The sequence below is a fragment of the Crassostrea angulata genome, chromosome 1 (genome assembly GCF_025612915.1).
Source record: "Crassostrea angulata isolate pt1a10 chromosome 1, ASM2561291v2, whole genome shotgun sequence".
In the NCBI taxonomy this organism is placed as follows: domain Eukaryota; kingdom Metazoa; phylum Mollusca; class Bivalvia; order Ostreida; family Ostreidae; genus Magallana; species Magallana angulata.
Window position 1 is genome coordinate 19,392,442 of NC_069111.1, and position 20,839 is coordinate 19,413,280.

The 20,839-nt window shown below is 32.9% G+C and overlaps 2 protein-coding genes across 2 annotated transcripts; both read right to left on the reverse strand.

Annotated features, from left to right (window-relative positions):
• Positions 1 to 64: 64 nt before the first annotated feature.
• On the reverse strand, positions 65 to 6,645 carry LOC128170548 (polyadenylate-binding protein 4-like). The gene is made up of 11 exons (XM_052836337.1): positions 6,178 to 6,645; positions 5,660 to 5,853; positions 5,232 to 5,347; positions 4,590 to 4,749; positions 4,268 to 4,345; positions 3,850 to 4,083; positions 2,881 to 3,084; positions 2,584 to 2,755; positions 1,503 to 1,777; positions 1,150 to 1,374; positions 65 to 965 (listed from the first exon to the last, which is right to left on the reverse strand). Exons 1-11 carry the CDS (start codon positions 6,383 to 6,385, stop codon positions 891 to 893), a joined length of 1,941 nt encoding a protein of 646 aa, XP_052692297.1. The 5' UTR covers positions 6,386 to 6,645; the 3' UTR covers positions 65 to 890.
• A 5,761-nt stretch (positions 6,646 to 12,406) lies between these two features.
• Positions 12,407 to 20,633, reverse strand: LOC128170635 (polyadenylate-binding protein 4-like). Its single transcript, XM_052836412.1, has 9 exons — positions 20,416 to 20,633; positions 19,472 to 19,636; positions 18,647 to 18,853; positions 18,431 to 18,544; positions 14,910 to 15,113; positions 14,700 to 14,813; positions 13,988 to 14,185; positions 13,712 to 13,883; positions 12,407 to 13,200 (listed from the first exon to the last, which is right to left on the reverse strand). Exons 1-9 carry the CDS (start codon positions 20,473 to 20,475, stop codon positions 13,196 to 13,198), a joined length of 1,239 nt encoding a protein of 412 aa, XP_052692372.1. The 5' UTR covers positions 20,476 to 20,633; the 3' UTR covers positions 12,407 to 13,195.
• Positions 20,634 to 20,839: the final 206 nt, after the last annotated feature.

The following is a 20,839-nucleotide window of genomic DNA, read 5'->3' on the forward strand; positions in this document are numbered from 1 at the left end:
GTACACATGATTCTATTTCACTGCTATTCACAGATTGTCAGCTTAATAAAACAACATAACACAATTGTAAGAAACGGAAGTTTATTAATAAAAGCAGATTGGTGATTATTAACTGAATCCAATAGGCCCTCTCCTCTCTCTTTTTTGGGTTGTAGATGTTTCACATGCTTATTTTCAGAACATAAGTTAGTCAAACACAGCACACGTTGTGGATTCCACGTTATCTGTAGAAGTCATCATTAAAATCTCCGACTTCTTCACTATGTAGTTTGGAACCATTTTTTTTTTCGTGCTGCGCTCTCCATAAAATGTTATCAACTAAAACAAGAACTCTAACTTCTTTATGGAAAGATTAACCCCTTCTCGTTTTTTTACACCGTGAAATGGTTTTAACATTGCAAGTAAAGATGTACATAAAAGATATAAATTCTATTACAGGTTTTGGATATTAAGTGAAACGAGAAAAGGCTACAGAAACCTTTAACATTTGTACAATTTTTATGAGTTGCTGTTTTACACAATTGTGTTTTGCAATTTTTTTGGTGCATTTTTGTTTTATAAGGAGCCAGTTAATAATCAAACCATCACTTTTACATTCAACACTGTAAAAAAATAACCAGCAAAGTAGAATTTCTCTCAAAATTTAACAAAGATCTTTTGAATTTCACCAATAATGAATTTTTGATATCCAAAAAAATAAACAGCAACAGATAATTTAAACCAACCACCATTTAAAAAAGTTTTTCAGTGATGTTCGGCATTTACATTTTTAAAAACAACATTCCAAATAATGGCAGATCAAGGTTGGTGCATTGCGTTGTTGTTGTATGTTAAAGTCTAGAATCATTGACACAGCTCTTGTTGGTTATGAAGCTGTCACGGCTTGTATCTTACTCAGCAGGTTTGGTAGTAGTGGCAGATTCTTTAGCCTGGTGAGCTTGCAACACAGCAACTGCTTCTTTAACCTGAAAACATTAAAAATCAACTTTTGAGTAAAAAAATTCAGAACAAACATCAATTATCAATCACATTAGTACTATGTTTCCTTTAGATAAGTAATAACGACGTCAAATTTACAAATTTTACTGTAAAGTAGCACAAGTTTTTAATTCCTTTGAACTTCTATCATACAAACAGCATTCTGCTTACCTTAGCCTCCAGAGACTCTTGTGATTCCAACATGTGCAGCAGCTCAGAGTTATCGATTTCTAGCAACATGCCTGTGATCTTGCCCGCCAGGTCTGGGAACATTGTTGAGATGAGAGGGAACAAACGCTCTCCCAGCATCTGCTTCTGTTCCTGGGGTGGGGCAGTGGCCAACATGGTAGCTGTCAATGGGTCTTGTCCCTGAACAATCACAGCTTGTGGTGGAGCCTAACAGCAAAGATAAATAATTATCAGTGATATATAAAATCTTCAGTTCATTATTTCAAGCACTTTCTCTTTTCCTATACTATATCATCTTGCAGTTTTGATTTGAACATTTCTGAATCTTAACATACCTGCTGCATGCCTGGTGTTTGACCTGGTTGCTGCTTCATCATCTGTCCTCCTCCGTAACTCTTGTAACCTTGTTGGCGATTGGCTGCGGCAGGAACAGTAGGCTGACCTCCTTGTGGACGTCCACCCACCTGTTGGTTGACAGGCATGCGCTGCTGAGCGTTGGGGGTTCCTGACTGACCAGTGATTGGCCGGGCACTTACTCCAGCACGAACGTTGGTCTGGCCTGTAGGCCTCTGCTGTCTTATCTGCGGAGCTCCAGGCATGGTTTGGAATCCTACAAACATTCAAATAAAATTGAATTTTTCACATATATAATGTAAGACATTTTTCTAAGTCTCAAAATAAAAATAACAGTTCATTTAAGGTGGCTTACTATACCTTGAAATATTTTCTCATATCAGCAGATAACAAAAGAAGTATACAAGTCAAATAAATGAAAAAATATGCAGTTTTGGATAACTAATTTTGATTTTCAAAAATTTAATTTAGAAAATATGAACAAAAGCCTAATACTTTAACTATTAATCTACCAGAAAATAGTATTCAAACAAATCGATTTTCATAAACAATTTAATATAACATCTTAATTGCCATCTGGTGACATTATGACTTAAAAAGTATTTAAGTCTGGATGTAGTGAGCTACCTGAATGTCAGTATTCTACAACCAGTCTAAGCAAAAGTTTTCTGGGCTGCACAGGACAATGAATAAAAACACAGGACTAGACCAAATTTTGTCAGACTCAGAAATTATATTTTGCTAATAGAAATGTCACATTTTACAGACTGATTAAATTCTGGCCAGTGATTGCCCATTATCTATTTAAAGGTAGTTTAAATAAAGCATCCCTAGGATTTAGATTAAAGAGTGACAGCAAGGTGGAAAAAACAAACCTGAATTATTGCAGTTTTGTTTTTAGGAAGAATGGAAAGAAAACTGACAGCAATTAAAAAGAAGTACGGTTAAGCTCAAAACCGGACACTTGAGACATAGTACATTTTAGTGTAAAAAATAAGGCATCAAACCAGAAGCACTGCATATCAGTCAGACGTCTTTGACATAAATTGTATTGTTACTTACCACTACCAGGCTGACCAGTGGGTCTTACAGTTGTCTGCCATCTAGGATTGCTTCTCATGGCTGGCATGTTGTTGGGGGTGAAGTATGTTCTCTGGGCTTGAGGCATGGTAGGTACAAAGTATCCAGCACTTCCAGGCTGGAACATCTGGCTCACCTGTCCAATTTGTTGTCCCTGAAAACAATTATTCATTCAGTTACAAAAAAGAAAATAATAAGACACATGAATCATTCCTCAAGATCATGAAAAGTACAATCAGAAACGTTAAAAAATATAAATATTATCAAAAATTAAATTACCTGCATGCGCATGCTTGTAATGCGCTGCATGTACTGTGAGGCAAGATGAGCCTTACGATCCTCCTTCCTCTGAGCCAGAGCCACATACAGAGGTTTAGCCACAACAATTCTTCCATTCATTTCGGTGACAGCTTTGGTGGCTTCTTCTGGGGAGCTAAAGCAAACGAATCCAAATCCCTTGGATCTGCCACCTTCAGTCATCACCTGAAACAGTATTTGAAATAGGTATTATAGACTTTCATGCTGACATCATTCATGCAAAACCAAAAGGATGAATTCTTTAGCTGTAAGCACCCATATAATGCCAAGTCTAAGCTCGAGACAAAGCACAAAATTGGTTAGGTGCTGGTAATCTCACCCATGTTTGGGAGGGGTCAGTAAATTCATTTACTGGTCCCAGGGTGTTGGGATTTTTTCTGTACTATGCATAAATGCTAAAGCAAAGAGCATGTGAGACTGTTTTCAAAGTTTTCTTTCAATGTTAGCAAATAAACATACATCAATCCTATAGGACAGTGAGTCTAACTTTTATTTTACAATTTCATGAACTGTATTCTTTTATTCTCAAAAGGAGTATCCCCCCCCCCCCCTAAAAAAAAATAAATATAACAAAAACACCCTGTATAAACAGAAAACCCCTTTTTGTTGTTTTACATTAACTGGATAATAGAATTGTTTCTAATTAATAATCTTTTAAAGTGTTCTGTCATGATCTACCTATAACAGTGTTTAACAGTGCAAGGAATTTTTTTTCAAGATCAGATTTCTTTAAAACTTTATCAAAGATGATCAGAGTAAGCAATGGAATCATTTTATTCATAGCCCAATGCTCAAAGTTTCATCAAGTCATCACTGTACTTATATTGTCTCAAATTACATGGTACATGTTTTTCATAAAGCATTAAATAATCTCAACACAAAAATTTAAATTTAAGACAAATTTGCAATTCAAAGTCAGTCCTACTGTACCTTGGCACTGGTGATGGTACCAAACTGAGCAAACTCCTTTCTGAGTCTCTCATCGTCGATGTTATCGTCCAGATTTTTGACGTACAAGTTGACTCCCTGGTACCTGTTGATCCTCTCCATCCTAATCCGCTCAAACTTCTCCTTAAGCTCAGCCTGTCGCTCGATCTTCTTTTGAGCACGTCCAACATATAATATTTTTCCAGAATTGTCATTTCCATTAAGAGCCTCTACAGCCTGAAATTCAGCAACGAAAAGACATTGCATTTTAAATCCAACACCATGTATCTTTTAACATTTCAGAAATCCATAGGCTAAAATCCATTATACAAGTTTAATAACTTGTGAAGCACTTCAAACAAACAAAAAACAATCCCTATTTCTTGATACTTTATCGGTTTTTTAATCAGATAAATCCTACCTTTTCAGCAGCCTCTGGATCTTCAAAGCTTACAAAACCAAACCCTTTGCCTTTTCCTGAGCCATCGTCTGTCATGACCTACAAATATAACGGTGAATAACAATACAATGAAATTCAAAGCTTACTTCATAGTTGCAGTTCTTTCAAACTTATTATTGAAGATGATCAGAGTAAGCAATGGAATCATTTTATTCATAGCCCAATGCTCAAAGTTTCATCAAGTCATCAATGCACAAATTTCCTTATTTCTTTTTTAAATATTCAATACAAATTTAAATGGTTTGTAAATCAATATGTGACAACGTCTGGGTTTATTTTTTACCTTGGCACTGATGATTTTGCCATAGGGTTCAAACATCTCCCTCAGTGTTTCATCATTGATTTCTTCACTGAAGTTTTTCACATATACATTGTTGAACTTCCTCATTTTGTCACCAAGAACTTCCAGTCTTTCCCTCCTGCTCATGAAACGCCCGACAAACCTGTAATACAAATTCAATGTAGCTAAAACAATGACGACATGTTAAGTATAAATAAATGGAACATTCACAGATAAGGAATAATCAACTTAATCTATATTTTTAACAGTAAAAATTTATTTTCAGCATGATCAGATAAAGCATTAGAATCATAAATTTTCATAGCCCAATGCTCAGTTTTCATCACATCAAACATGACCCACAATCCTTACATGGCAGCTTTCATGGAACCAACAACTTAAGGTTAATTTAGTTTCAATATTGATTTAATATTAAATTTCAAAAATTATTTTTTTTACAACATCAAATTCATCAAAGCTACTGACAAGAAGCTTATCATTTTCCTAATAAACAATACACAATGGCATCTATCATTCTTGATAATACCAGCATAAATTTAACACCTTATATTCACATACTCTGGATAACAAACCTCTCTCTACCACAACAACATCCCCCCAACATCATTAAATTAAGTTACTTACACTTTCTTTCCATTTAGCAACATGCCGTTGACCTTCTCTATGGCTATTCTTGCAGCTTCTTCTGTCTCGAAGTGGACAAACCCGTAGCCTCTTGAGCCATGTTCATCACAGACAATCTAGAATGGAAACACTTTCTTTTTGAATTTGAACAAATATCATAAAATGTGCATGTAGTGTTGCATACATTGATTATCATTTTATTTCCCAATAAAGTCATTCAGAATGCTCAGATGACAAATTATCTATCAAATCTGCACATTGGAATTTTTGTTTAAATCAGTGGGGATCTAGTCCCATAGTTTTGTTCTTCTCAATCTCTTATAGTAAGTTAGTTCAGCAGCTGAATGAATAGGTACTAAAAAATACCACAAGACAAATGCTATAAAAGGCAGTGAATGAAGAGACTGATAAATTTTTCATTTATTTACCTTACAAGACAAAATATTGCCAAAAGCAGAAAATGTGTCATAAAGAGCTTTGTTGTCAATGCTCTTGTCCAGGTTCTTGATAAAAACATTGCCCACTCCGGACTTTCTGAGGGATGGATCACGTTGGGACCACATTATTCTGATTGGTCGCCCTTTGATGGTATCGAAGTTCATGGTATCTAAAGCTCTCTCAGCTACAATAACGATAGGAACATATTGTATAATTTTACATGTTTTACGTCTCCTTTTAAACTAGAGTTCAATTATGACCAATTACTCATCAGATTTGTACTGTTTATTTATAAAATGACTGTTTATCATAAATTCAAGATATTACATTTTATGATAAGTTCAATAATTACCCCCAAAATTTCAGAAACATGCATGAACATTACATTTTCCCTTACATAGCTTATCCAATTCAATAAATATTGCAAAGAAACAAAAACATTATGCGAGTTATTGGTAAGTTTGTCTTGTATGTAAGATAAAAAGTATTAAATAAAAAAAAGTTTTACCATCTGCAGGTTGTTGAAAGTTGACATATGCATAACCCAGAGATCGCCTCGTGATCATGTCTCTGCACACTCTGATACTCAGAACTGGTCCAGCTGTGGAGAATTTCTCGAACAACATAGCTTCTGTAACGTCTGGGTGGAGATCTCCAACATAGAGGGAGGCCATTGGGTAGCTGGGACCAGCTGGATTCATCGTAGTTGTAGACATGTTTCTTCCTTTTCTTCAAACAATATGGCGTTCACGAATTACGTTCAGTTGCTGGCGACTTATAGAGGAAATTGTAAATAAAAACCTACCGTTTCAAACCTATTTTTGGTTTTTTCTAAGTTTTACAGATTTTTTTGTATTTTTAAAGTTGTTTTTTACTTTTTTTGTCCACTTTTTACGTGGTGTGTGATTAAAAAATATAACACACAACACTATCTTATGACCTCGCGGTGAGAGAAGAGGGACTCAAAGGAAGTGACGAGAGTAGTGCTCTATATATCAAATAAAAAGAGGAAGTACTTGCGCATTAATATAGTTCTTTTTTATTCAGTTCCTTTTAGAAAAACATTCGCTAAATACATATGTTTATTATAGTATGTATTACTCAATAAATAAAGTTAAACTTAAAAATGGAACTTTATTCACATAAATATTTCGCAGACTGAAGCAATTTTAAATCACTACACGGTGACGTCAAATGCCGATTCATACACCGGGAAATTCAACCGCCACCACGTGGCAAACTACGTGCTCCTGACTTGAAAAATCGATTGATTGAGTTGATTTTTTTCAATGGATGTAAGATGGCTTCCGATCAATATAAGATTTTATTTTCTAAACACTGCCCAAACTGTGCTCTAAAGAGGCATTGTTGTTAATTTATAAAATAGAAATTGATTGCAGCGTTGAGTCGATTGTAATGAAATGCAAATTTGCAATATAAAGATCTCAATACCTAATTTACGATTCAGTATTTTGATAGCACTAAGGTGTATTACTATAAGAAGAGGTTTGGGGTGCTTCAGCAAAAGTTACGGCAGAAAAGCAAAATGTTGTTGGGATTTTTCATTAATATGGGGGGGGGGGTGAATGATGAAGGTAGATCTAAATACTACTAGGTAGACAAATACGACTGTTTAAATTACTTTGGTCGTTCCACATGTAACCAAGTCCCAAATTATTAAATTAATCCTTAATAAATTTGGCCCAGCTTTGATAATTTTGCTTTTCGTTTTCACAAATACAATATATGACCTGTCATAAGCAGCTTTTAATATACAATTGTCTGTCTGCAATATTTTAAGCCAGAACTTACACATTCGATATATATACGAATGAGATATAAGGGAGAGGGCCCGGCGGTCTAAGTTATGGAACTTGTGTCCAATCCCAATTGTATTTTTGTACAATAAAAATATGTTCAAATCAAATCAAATCAGATATAAGGGTAGGCGCCCAGTTTCAAAGTATAACATAGTTGTATTTGTAGTTTTACGAACACCAAGCACAAAGCGTAAAAACTCAACTTTTCAATATCTTGTCCTTTATGGGAACCCCAAACTTCACATCCATAATTAAAATGCTACACACAAAAATATCAAAATTAGAAACCAAAGTACAATGGTTTAAATAAAGCTGATTAATTGTTGATTTGAGAGCAAACATGGCTTTACGACCTTGTGCCGCTAATTGTTTTTGAGTGGTAAAAATATTACCGTTATAATTGAACACAACGCCTAGGTAAACAAACTGGTCCACTATTTCAAAATTTTCACCGTTATATGAAGCCATTTCTCGTTGGTGCGGTAATTCCCACAATTTCTAAAAATAACAATTTAGTTTTAGATACTTGTACATCTAGGTTCCATTAATTTGTATAGAACTGTAAAGTATATCAATAATCTACAGAAGTTCAGATGAATTAATTGCTAAATGTATTTAGTTATTCAAATAGAACGAATGAGTATTAGAATATAAAGAGAGAGAGAGAGAGAGAGAGAGAGAGGGAGAGAGAGAGAGAGAGAGAGAGATTTTCATTTGCGGATCCAGAGGAGGGGGGGGGGGGGGGGTCCGGGGGTCGGAACCCCTCTTTCTATGGGACTGATGCATTTTTTTGAAAACTTTGGATGCCTATTTAAAAAAAGTTTCTCATTTATGACATAAATACTGTAATTATCTCAAATAAATGCTTTTAAAATAATTTTTTATTGCTTATTATAAAGAATTTTGTACAACGTACCGTAATTTTGTTCTTATATGAAAAAACCCTTTCGATTTTTTTTATCGAAATAAAGTACTCCCCTTCAGCATCCGGTGTTTACTACACCGAATAAACATGTGGACGATAAAATATTTATAACCGCATCTACAGTGTATTTTGTACTCTATTTTTTAAAGAAATCGATTATAGTTAATAAAGTTATGAACTGACAAGCCATCGAGTAAAACGAAGTTCTAGTAGGAGTGCACGCATTCGTTTTACTTCTAAAATCCGCTTTCAAATGTATCTTTTAGTTAATTAACTTAAGTAATTATAATGGATAAGTTTTACTTTGTTTCATACGAAAAATACAAAGAAAATTACCAAAAAAATAACATGACCGCTTAATTACGTGGGTTATGCTATTTTTCTGGAATGCTAGCTACCTTCATATATAATAATACCCACATGAAACACAAAAAGCCATTTTTTTGTTTCCAAGAATCGGAAATTCTGTTACAAAAATACCGTATAAAAGGGATATATGAAAACCATTATGAAATTAAAATGCACAACTTTTCAAAACTTTCCTAAATATGATCTCATCTGTACTACTACCGGATGATGTAACGCATCCATAACAGAGGTCACATACAGTTCCCTGGGACGACAATTGCTTGTACCATTGTATTACACATGTGCCATCTATTCAGCAGATAAATTATCCTTATTCTTTTGTCATTTATATCCGATCATTTAGACCTTTATTTAAGAAGGCAATCGATAGAAATCAAAACCGAAAAATAGTTCATAATTAAAACATCAAAGACAAATTACCAAAAATCCATTTTTATGGTAGCTTGTAGTAATTAGTCTGAATTATTTTTTGTTTCTTGTCTAGTAAGCATAGACGTACGTACGTTCTCATTGCTGGAGACTGCATTTTTTTGAGGCTAGAAATTATGCAAATCTTCCTCATCTAAACAAAACAGTAAAACGCTCAATAATGCAGTGCACTCTGATGTTGAAATTGATGTGAAATAGATAGTGATGAGATAAATGTTTATTAAATTTACGCACGTAAAACGTTCAAAAAGTGTTTGTTTATTGACAAATAATGAATTTTGCACGTATTGATTTTCATCAATTGGACCCCCCTCCCTTTTCCAAATTGCTGGATCCGCCTCTGATTTTGTGTATGAGTTCATCGTTATACGCAAATTCAAACCAACAAATGAATAATTCGATAGCGAAAAGAGAGAATGTGATGAATTACTGACAATGCATGAATGCGATATATCAGTTAAAAGTATGAAAAATAATAAATCTCCAGGGCAAGATGGACTTACGGCAGAATTTTACAAAGAGTTCTGGAAGGATATAAAAGAAACGTACTATGCATCCCTACTTAAAAGTATTCAAATAGGAATATTGCCGTTTTCTCAAAAAAATGCTGTGATTTCATTAGTTTTTAAAAATGGAGAAAAAAATAACTTAAACAATAACAGACCTTTAAGCCTAACTAATGTTGACTACAAGATATTTGCACATGTACTAGCAAAACGTTTACAAAAAGTTGCTGATAAAATTATCAAACGTGCACAAAGTGCATATATTAAGGTTCGTTATATAGGCGAAAATGCATGATTGATATTAGATGTTTTTGAATACTACTTACAAAATGATCTAGACGGAATACTTCTTTTTCTCGATTTCGAAAAAGCGTTTGATTCAGTAGAATACAATTTCATGTTTAAGACTCTAAAAAAGTTCAATTTCGGATCTAACTTCATAGGAATGATAAAAACACTTTACAATAAACCCATGTTTAAATTGAAAAACAATGGATGGATATCAAAACCATGTACAATGGAAAGAGGTATTCGACTAGGCTGTCCAGTCTCTGCCTTGTTATTCATATTTGTACTAGAAATATTAGCTATTCAAATAAGGAATGATAATCAGATTAGAGGACTATCCTTTCAAAGAAATGATACAAGTGATGATAATATAAAAATCGTTCAACATGCTGATGATTGCACAGGATTGATAAAAGATACTGAATCACTAACTAAGATACTTAAAACAGTTTCAGAATTCACAAGAGTTGCCGGACCTAGACTAAATATAGATAAAACAGAATGCCTATTAACTGGTACAGATATAAACGAATACGCTAATGAATCCTTTATCGGTGGGATAAAAATTACGAAAACCTGCACTAAATCTCTGGGAATCTACATTGGGCATGATAAAACTGTGTGCTATGAGAAAAACTGGATAAGCAAACTTGAAAAACTTGAAAAATTTCTAAGTGTTTGGAAAAAACGAAATCTTACAATATTTGGAAAATGTACAATCATTAACACTTTAGCTATTTCCAAGATATTATACAATGCCTTTATTTTACAAAACCCAAAAGTTGATTTCTTTAAAAGTGTCTCAAAACTTATATACAACTTTTTATGGAAAAAAAGAGATAGAATTAAAAGAAACACTTTAATTGGTAATATTGAAAAAGGTGGTATTGGGATAATTGATGTTGAGAGCAAATTTAATGCTGCAAAGGCATCATGGATAAGTCGAATTAATAGTAAACGTAGATAGCATTACACACAGAACACTTAGTAGTATTTTACAACAACATAATATTTCGGTCTTTGATATTATCAAGACTAATGAGAGTAAATTAAATGATTTGAAATTTTTTGAAATGCTTAAACTTCCTCAATTTTATGGAAATGTGATTACTGCGTTTAATAGTTGTAAGAAGCAAAAAGTAATTGGTAACTTAACGAGAGATGAGTTCTTAAGCCAATTTATATGGAATAATAAACTTTTTCAATATGATTCAAAACCATTGATTTTGAATAATTGGATACGGAGTGGTATTTTGTATGTAAAAGACATTTTTGACGAAACAGGGGAATTGTATGATATTACGTATTTCTCAAACAAACTGATTAAAAAGAATAATATTCTGTGTGAATATTTAATGCTTAAGAAAGCTGTTAAAATGTATAGACAAAAATTTGATTGTTCATATGCAAAATATGCATGTTAACATAAGAAAAGATGTACATTTTTTGTTTAAAAACAATGTTGTAGAATCAATAAGAAATGTAAAAAGCAATTTTTATTACTCTATTATTTATTGATACGAAATTTCATAAACCGATCAAAGAGAATAAATGGAACAGGATATTTAACATTACAGAAAGTTATATTTGGAAAAATGTATATTACGTCTAAAATTAAGAGTATGTATGAGAAAAGAATATCAGAATTTAACTACAAATTGTTACATGGTATTTTGAACAACAATGCTTATGTAAGCAAGTGGAATAAAGATGTATCCCCGCTATGTGAAATATGTAAAGATGAAGAAAATATTAAACATCTACTATATGACTGTAAAATTATCAAGACTATCTGGGAGAAAGTCAGCTCCTTTCTAAAATTTGATATTACTTGGAAAATTATTGTACTTGGATTCTATGCTGAAGTAAGCGACAAAACACTGCTTTTAACCAACCTAATAGCTTTTATTACCTTTAGTACGTATAAATATAAGATGAAATGTAGATTAAAGGATGAGAAAATGTCAGAGAAAAACCTCTTATTTAGTTTGAAAAGTAATCTGTGTATGCAAAATACTGTTCTAAAAATGACTAGTTGTATTAGAAATGATATTTACCACGATATAGGTGATTATTTGTAGACACTAAATGTGCGATGTATGATGATGATGATAATGATGATGATGATGATGTAATAATGAATATGTGTTTTATAATAAAAGAAAAAAAAATGAATAATTCTAATAGTTCTAATAAGTAGATATCTATACAATTGCGCTGTTACAGAGATTTGTATTTTAATTAAATTGATTTTACCAAAAAACTGGGGATAGAAATTGTTTATCATCTAAACGGTTACTCGGTTTGAATAGGTATATATGTCTCTGGTTTGAATGAAAGTAACCGTTTAAAGGCAAAACCGTAATTGATTTCTCTTAAAAAAAATAACCAAAATCTGTGTATGTTAATTAAATGATATTTATTATCAAATCCATTTTTTCAGCCGTTGAAATCTGATCAAGGTGAAATGAAGACTGTCACTCACTCAGGACTAAGATCTAGAGTAATTGTTAATTAATTAATGAATTCATTGGTAAATCTAGGCTATTGGTCAATTGATGTTAGATATAATGGCAACTTTAATGGCAAGCTTTGCAACTCATTAGATTATACAAATTAAACATAGTAAAGTACAGAAGTGGGTATTTTACAAGAGACCCTAGTAAATACATAAATATGAAAAATGACATAAGTAAAGGGGAAAAACAATGAATAAATAATCAGAGGTCTATCATTAAATTGAGAAAGTGTTCAAATTCATTCAGTCATGATTCAAATTAACGACGTTTACATTTGAACTCATTCTTGTAAATTTGTCGCATTGTTATCATGATTTAAACCATACACTGTACTTGGGTTCCTTTCAAAATCATACCCATGATTATTGTATGATTTTCACCGATAGATAATTATACATTTTCTGAATGTTTCGATGAGCTAAAAATCAAATGTTCACAAATATATAGTAATGGATTTTCTTTATCATATACACGTGTTTGCTTTTCAGCCAATCAAAAATAAGTTAAAAGTTGCCCCTCAAGTACTCTCCATGCAAGTACACTGGGCTTGAGGCATTGTGGGTAAAAAGTATCCAACTCTTCCTGACTGGAACAATATGAACAAAAGCCTTCAGGTGGATCTGAACTTTAAATCTGTGGTTGAACCTTCCCAAGCCTGATACTTTAACTATTAATCTACAAGAAAATAGTATTCAAACAAATCGATTTTCATAAAAAATTTAATATAACATCTTAATTGCCATCTGGTGACATTGTGCCTTAAAAAGTATTTAAGTCTGGATGTAGTGAGCTACCTTAATGTCAGTATTCTACTACCAGTCTATGAAAAAGTTTTCTGGACCACACAAGACATTCGGTCCTGTGTAATGAATAAAAACACAGGACTAAACCAAATTTTGTCAGACCCAGAAATTATATTTAGCTAATAGAAAAAGCATTCCTAGGATTTAGATTAAAGAGTGACAGCAAGGCGGAAAAAATAAACCTGAATTATTGCAGTTTTGTTTTTAGGAAGAATGGAAAGAAAACTGACAGCAATTAAAAAGAAGTACGGTAAAGCTTAAAACCGGACACTTGAGACATAGTACATTTTAGTCATTTTAGTGCAAAAAATAAGGCATCAAACCAGAGGCACTGCATATCAGTCAGGTCAGACGTCTTTGACATAAACTGTACTGTTACTTACCACTACCAGGCTGACCAGTGGGTCTTACAGTTGTCTGCCATCTAGGGTTGCTTCTCATGGCTGGCATGTTGTTGGGGGTGAAGTATGTTCTCTGGGCTTGAGGCATGGTAGGTACAAAGTATCCAGCACTTCCAGGCTGGAACATCTGGCTCACCAGTCCTATTTGTTGTCCCTGAAAAGAATTTAGTTACAGATGACACTTATATTTGTGTGTTGGTCATCAACATTATTTATCGTAAAATAGGAAATGTTATAAATAGCATGTATATAAATAACCTGCAGCTTGCGCATGCGCTGCATGTACTGGGAGGCAAGATGAGCTTCGCGGTCCTCTTTTTTCTGTGCCAGAGCTACATATAGAGGTTTAGCTACAACGATTCTTCCATTCATCTTCTCGATTGCTTTGCTGGCTTCCTCTGGGGAACTGAAGCAAACGAATCCAAATTTCTTGGACATACCATCTTCAGTCATCACCTGTGTGCAAATGTGTTGTACATTTACTGCCGTGTTTATTTATACATTTTGAAAAAAAACCTTATATAGTAGTTTATTTTATTGTAAGCATCCCTATAAAGTTAACTCCAAACCCTGAAATAAAGCATAAGTTCTGTTTATCTCACTCAAGTTTGAGAGAGGTCAGTATTATATTAAATTGGTTTTAGGGATTCCTCATTCTCTTTCTTTTAGATATAACGTACAGGCATGAAATTATGGGGTTTTATCTTTCAAAAAGATAGAGGAAATTTATTTAAAAACAGTCAATTCAAAAATCCGCACCTATCCATGGGATAATTTTTCAAAAATAAAAAAGTGTCATTTACATTTATTTTGCAAGACATGAACTTTGCAAAGGCTTCAAGTTAATTTTTTCGCACAATTTCTTTTCTTTTAATTAACGCAAGGTAGAATCGCAGGTATAAATATAGAAAAAGATGATTCTACATTATGACCCCCCAAAAAAAATCAATCCCAATTCCTCGTACACTACCTTGGCACTGGTAATGGTACCAAACTGAGCAAACTCCTCTCTGAGTCGTTCATCATCGATGTTGTCATCCAGATTCTTGACGTACACATTGACTCCCAGTTCTCTTTGTTCTCCCTTATAAGAAAAAAACTAACGACTTACCCAATATTACATACGATGAATTGCATGCATGGTTTTCCAAAAAGGCTAAACATAGTATAGATGGATTATCTGCTTGTCCATACTTGTATTATTCTGCATGTTGAAGAGAGCAAGATGAGCCCTACGATCCTCCTTCCTCTGAGCCAGAGCCACATACAGAGGTTTATCAACAACAATTCTTCCATGCATTTCACTGATAGCAGTAGAAGCTTCCTCTGGGGAACTAAAGCTCACAAACCCGAAACCTTTCGATTTATCATTTTTAGTCATCACCTGAAGTAAGATTTGTTATGAATCTTACTTGCATGATGACAAACCCCATGCATCATAATTATATATTTACATCTACTACTACATCTACTAATTCTTCTAGTATGCTGTATTTATCGTCCACCACTCTCTAGTAGTGCTTTTTGGCAAAAATTGTCTTGGTCTTTTGAAAAGGCTACTGATATTTCTAATAATATTGTAATACTTGGTGATCTAAATATTGATTTTTTAAAGGTAAATAACTCACATAAGATACATACAATAATGAACAACTATAGACGGACAAATATTATACATTAACCCACAAGAAGTACACACAACACAAATACCCTCATAGATCCCATTTTAATGAGTGAAAATATATGTGTACAAGATTCTGGTACTTTAAGTGTATGTAATGTTCTTAGTGATCATCGGGCAACTTACATCTATATTCATCAGAAAACAAATACAAACATGGCATATAAACGCAAAATTTTGGATTACAAGCATGCAGATATGGAACTTTTAAACAAACTCATACTTGAATGTGATTGGTGTAGAATCATCGATGACACAGATAACATAGATAAGGCCACAACAAATTTACTAACAAACTCCTTTCTTTTATTCATCAATGCATACCTGAAAAAACTGTAACTATAAGGCCGAATGATAAACCATGGATTGATTCTCTTCTTAGAAAAACCTTGCGAGTTCGTAATAGGTTTAAAAAGGCACAAAAACAAGAAGAGAATCTGATTGGGTTATTTTTCGGAGAATAAGGAACAAGGTTAATAACATGAAAAAACATGCAATTGCAAACTACTATGACAATATAGACTCTCATCTTAAGGATGCTAGCTTAAACAATCAAAAATTATACTGGAAATTATTGAAAGATTGTTTTCACACTAAGCTAACACACGAGATCCCAACTATAAGGTATACCATGGATAATGATAAGGAGGCTTATGCATTTTCAGACACTGATAAGATTGAATTAATGAACAATTACTTTACATCTATTACTTTCTTAGATGACAGCAACCATGACCTTCCAACTATAGGGGGTGTAGATTTATTAACTCTTGTTCAGAAATAAAAATACAAGAGCATGAGATTACAGATATCATATCTATCATTCCAGTTAATAAGGCAGTTGGTCCTGATTGCATCAGTCACAAAATGTTAAAATCATGTAAAGATACCATCTCAAAACCACTATGCTTATTATTTAACAAATCATTATCACTCAAATTTTTTCCAGAATGTTGGAAATTAGCACATGTTCTTCCATTATTTAAGAAAGATGACCCTTCTATCACTTCAACCTATAGGCCAGTTTCTCTTTTGTCTTGTATAAGCACAATTTTTGAAAGAATTATTTTCAAACATGTATACAATCATTTACATTCACAGAATCTCTTTTACAAATATCAAGCAGGTTTTTCACCAGGTCATTCTACAACGTATAAACTATAAGAAATATACCACTCGACTGTTAAAAGTATTGATGAAGGCAAATTTTGTTGTATGGTGTTTTGCGATCTTTCAAAAGCGTTTGATCGAGTATGGCACAAAGGTCTAATTTACAAATTAAATATGTATGGAATTAGTGGAAACATGCTGGATTGGTTTAAGAGTTATTTAAGCAACAGAACACAAAAAGTTATGTATAGAAATATTTTTTCTTCCGTAGGCCATGTTAAAGCTGGTGTTCCTCAGGGCTCAGTACTTGGACCATTATTATTTTTATTGTATGTAAATGATGTAGCTGAAAATATGATTCTGTATGTAGATTATATGCTGATGACAACTCTTTACAACAATGTTCAGATAATATTAATCTTATTGAACAAAATCTTAATCATGACCTCAAAATATTAGATGAATGGTAAAAAAATGGTTGTTGAAATTCCATCCACAGAAAACCAGAGCTGTATTTTTCCATTGAAAAATGTACATCATTTTCCTAATTTATTTTTGAAAATTGTCAATTGGAATATCTTACTGAACACGAACATCTTTGTATACAGTTATCTTCAAACTTAAGTTGGTCAGAACATATTGATAACATTGTTAAAAAAGCTTACAAAAAACTGGGGTTACTTAAAAAGCTAAAATTTTCTGTTTCAAGGGATATTCTATCAAAAATGTATGTATCTTTTATTAGACCACAATTGTAATATGCTGCCGAAGTATGGGCTGGTTGCACACAGATGGACATAGAAAAATTGGAAAAAGGTTCAATTAAATGCCGCAAGAATAGTAACTGGGCTCACAAGTTTTGCTTCAACTTTTTTACTAACTTAGTACTTACTTACATACAAAACACTGAAATTTTCAAGATATTTTTTTTGAGTGAATGTTGTCACTTTTCAAACAATGTCTGAATTTATAAGGTGATATTATATATGTAGTAGATTGTTTATTCAGGTATATTTATGTGTATTCATATCTAACGTTATTACTGGCAATATATATAAAATTTCATTATTAGGAGAAGACTATCTAAGTTATTTAGAACTTGTGTCTTATCCATTTGATTGAATCAATAAAATATGTTCAATTCAATTTATCTACTAAGTATTATTTCCTCCATTTCTTACGGAAACATATAGTTAATTCATAGCTCTATAGAAACAGCCAGACTGAAATCTACACGCCCCGTTTATCGATTGGTCGAAATCTACAACGGCTGAAACTGACAAGATACTGACAGGAATAAAATGGACTCGCCCTGTTCATCGATTGGTCGAAGCCATCAGCAACCTAAGAAAAATCACGGACTGCACAAAATGATCATGATGATGTCAGACTCAAAGTCTCACAGGAGACAATTTGGCTGTTTCTTTTAGCTAAAGTACTTATGTACATTAACAGTAAGTTAGTGAATTTTACTAACTTTTCATAATCAATTTATTAATTAGTTTAAAGAGAGATGTTATTATAAATAATAAAATGCTTTCTTTGATGATTCATGCGGGTTATGAAGGTAGCGATCATTGCAGAAAAAAATTACATAACCCGCTAACGTGGGTTATGTATTTTTTCTGCAATGTCGCTACCTTCATATCCCGAATGAACCCCCAAAGAAAGCATTTTATTGTTTTAAATTAGTACAGTTACTTGGTTATAAATATGCATATTAGTTAAAAAAGTGTTTTTCTCAAAGCATCCTTTCATATCAGCAGAACATTTTATCAATACTAATTCAATTCTAATCATACTCAACCATTTACGTTAACATTTTGATTTGTTTTGTTTGCAACAAATACATTGACATGTAATTTGTATACCAACTAGTCCTGATGCCAAAACAGTCTCTGTCATACTACCTTGGCACTGGTGATGGTACCAAACTGAGAAAACTCCTCTCGCAATTTCTCATCATCGATACTCTTGTCAAGGTTCTTGATAAACAAATTTACTCCTGGTCCTATTCGGTGTTCCTTAAAATCAAACAATAAAATAAGGAAATGTTTAATAGTTTAATTATATAGTTTAAAACATTTTAAAAAAAAATATCAAATACACAGATGCGAAAAGGTTACTGGCATGTCCCTGCTTGAAGTGCGTTGCATATACTGTGATGCAAGATGAGCCTTACGATCCTCTTTCCTTTGAGCCAGAGCCACATACAGAGGTCTTGCCTCAATAATTTTTTCATTCATCTCAACGATCGCTTTAGCTGCTTCCTCTGGGGAACGGAAGCAAACGAATCCGAATCCCTTGGATCTTCCATCTTCAGTGGCCATCACCTGAATCAAGATTAATTAAGCATTTTACTTGCATGCAAACAAGCATTACGCGTAAATACTATAACTATGCTTCCTAATTTTGTATATCTATAAACTACAAGTTGATCTTGATACAAAGCAAAGAAAGAATTGCAATAGCGTCAAACTTATTTAAGTTTTAAGATTGTCTAAACTCAATCTTTGACCTTAGGAGCATTACATAGTTTTAACGGTCTTAATATAGGGACACAAGTTAGTACTGGTATAACGTGGATGCTCAATTCACACTTACTGTAGTACTTCAATACCAGAAAACCAATTTACCAACACTACACAAGATTTCATAAATTGCTCCCATTAGACAATATCATCACTGTGGTAAAATCATCATTAATCATAATTTAAATCGCAGAAACATTAATATATTGACAATGCAAGGTTTCAGTTAATTTTTTTTTCAGAGATATTCTACTGAATATATTCAATATATAGGCATATTTCGTAACAAAACTGTTGATTTTTAAAACCTTAACTTGTATGAATGTTTGTTAGCTATCACGAAAAAGACATCAAAACATCAAGAAAACGTTAAGTTTGACAACAAATCAACAATCAAAAGTCATTAGACCCTAATTGTACCTTGGCACTGGTGATGGTACCAAACTGAGCAAATTCCTTTCTGAGTCGCTCATCGTCTATGTTATCGGACAAATTCTTGATGTACAAGTTGACTCCCTGGTACCTGTTGATCCTCTCCATCCTGATGCGCTCGAACTTTTCCTTAAGCTCAGCCTGTCGCTCGATCTGTCCAATAAAAATATTTTTTAACATATTCTGTTCATATATATTAATGATTTCTTATGAGAGAAAGTATAAAATAACAAATATACATTTCAACTAAGTACTTACTTTTGTCTTCGTGATGACAAAAAATATTTGATTACATGCAAAAAAGTTACATTATATTTGTTAGGAGAGTGAAGATAGAATATGTTTTATCGTAAAAAGGAATAATGTCATACGGACACAGTTTTAAAAAGAAAGTACATGTACGTTAGTGAAAAGGTGAAATCTTCCATTCTATGGATTAACATTTTTAGTTGAAAGGTATTTGCAGTATCAAAAAGGTTTGTTGTGATGAATTTGACTGTTATTTTCAAGGCAACTTTCTCCAAAATCGTTCAAAAGTGATTCTGCAATTTTCTGCTACATTACGGGTATAAGTGAGGCATTCTAACTGTGGTGAGGGCCTTTCCCGAGACGCAGTTAGATTATTTAAACTAAGGAAAGTGTAGTGAAATTAATAGCATCATTGTAGGCTTATAGCTTTGTTATGTAAATGTCAATAATAAGTTGTGTCGATGTACATATTTCGTAAATGTCCGATATGCAGTGTTAACCCGTGCACGCATGGGTCAAAATCTAGTGCATTTAAATCCAGCAGTATTTTCCTTTTAACATTTTAGAAATACCAAGACTTAAATCCTTTACACAAGTTAAATAACTTGTGAAGCACTTCAAACAAACAAAAACAATCCCAATTTCTTGATACTTCATAGGTTTTTTACTTAGACAAATCCTACCTTTTCAGCAGCCTCTGGATCTTCACAGCTTGCCATATCAATCTTGATGCAATCATACATCTACTGATGGCCAGTATGTGCTCGATATGTTCAAGAACTGATTGAAATCATTTGAAACTGTGGGTTTGAAACTTATAAGATGGGAAGTACATTTTCAATATGAGATTTGTACCCTAAAATAGTTATTACTAAGCATACCGATCGTTTTTTTCCGGGAATAATGAATAGATTTGTGGAAAGTGAAAGTACATTTCTACAAAACGTTCAGTATTAGGACATGTAACGGTGTGTGTGTGTGTGTGTGTGTGTGTGTGTGTGTGTGTGTGTGTGTGTGTGTGTGTGTGTGTATATATATATATATATATATATATATATATATATATATATATATATATATATATATATATATATATATATATATATA

Excerpts from the sequence above, each read along its gene's own strand:
- LOC128170548 (XM_052836337.1), bottom strand. The coding sequence starts at position 6,385 with ATGTCTACAACTACGATGAATCCAGCTGGTCCCAGCTACCCAATGGCC. Across the intron at positions 5,854-6,177 it reads CTTTCAACAACCTGCAGATG|CTGAGAGAGCTTTAGATACC; the intron begins GTAAAACTTTTT and ends TCGTTATTGTAG. Across the intron at positions 2,756-2,880 it reads TTACAAGCATGCGCATGCAG|GGACAACAAATTGGACAGGT; the intron begins GTAATTTAATTT and ends AATTGTTTTCAG.
- LOC128170635 (XM_052836412.1), bottom strand. The coding sequence starts at position 20,475 with ATGTATGATTGCATCAAGATTGATATGGCAAGCTGTGAAGATCCAGAG. Across the intron at positions 18,545-18,646 it reads CTTCAAGCAGGGACATGCCA|GAACACCGAATAGGACCAGG; the intron begins GTAACCTTTTCG and ends TTTGATTTTAAG. Across the intron at positions 14,814-14,909 it reads ATACAAGTATGGACAAGCAG|GGAGAACAAAGAGAACTGGG; the intron begins ATAATCCATCTA and ends TTTTCTTATAAG.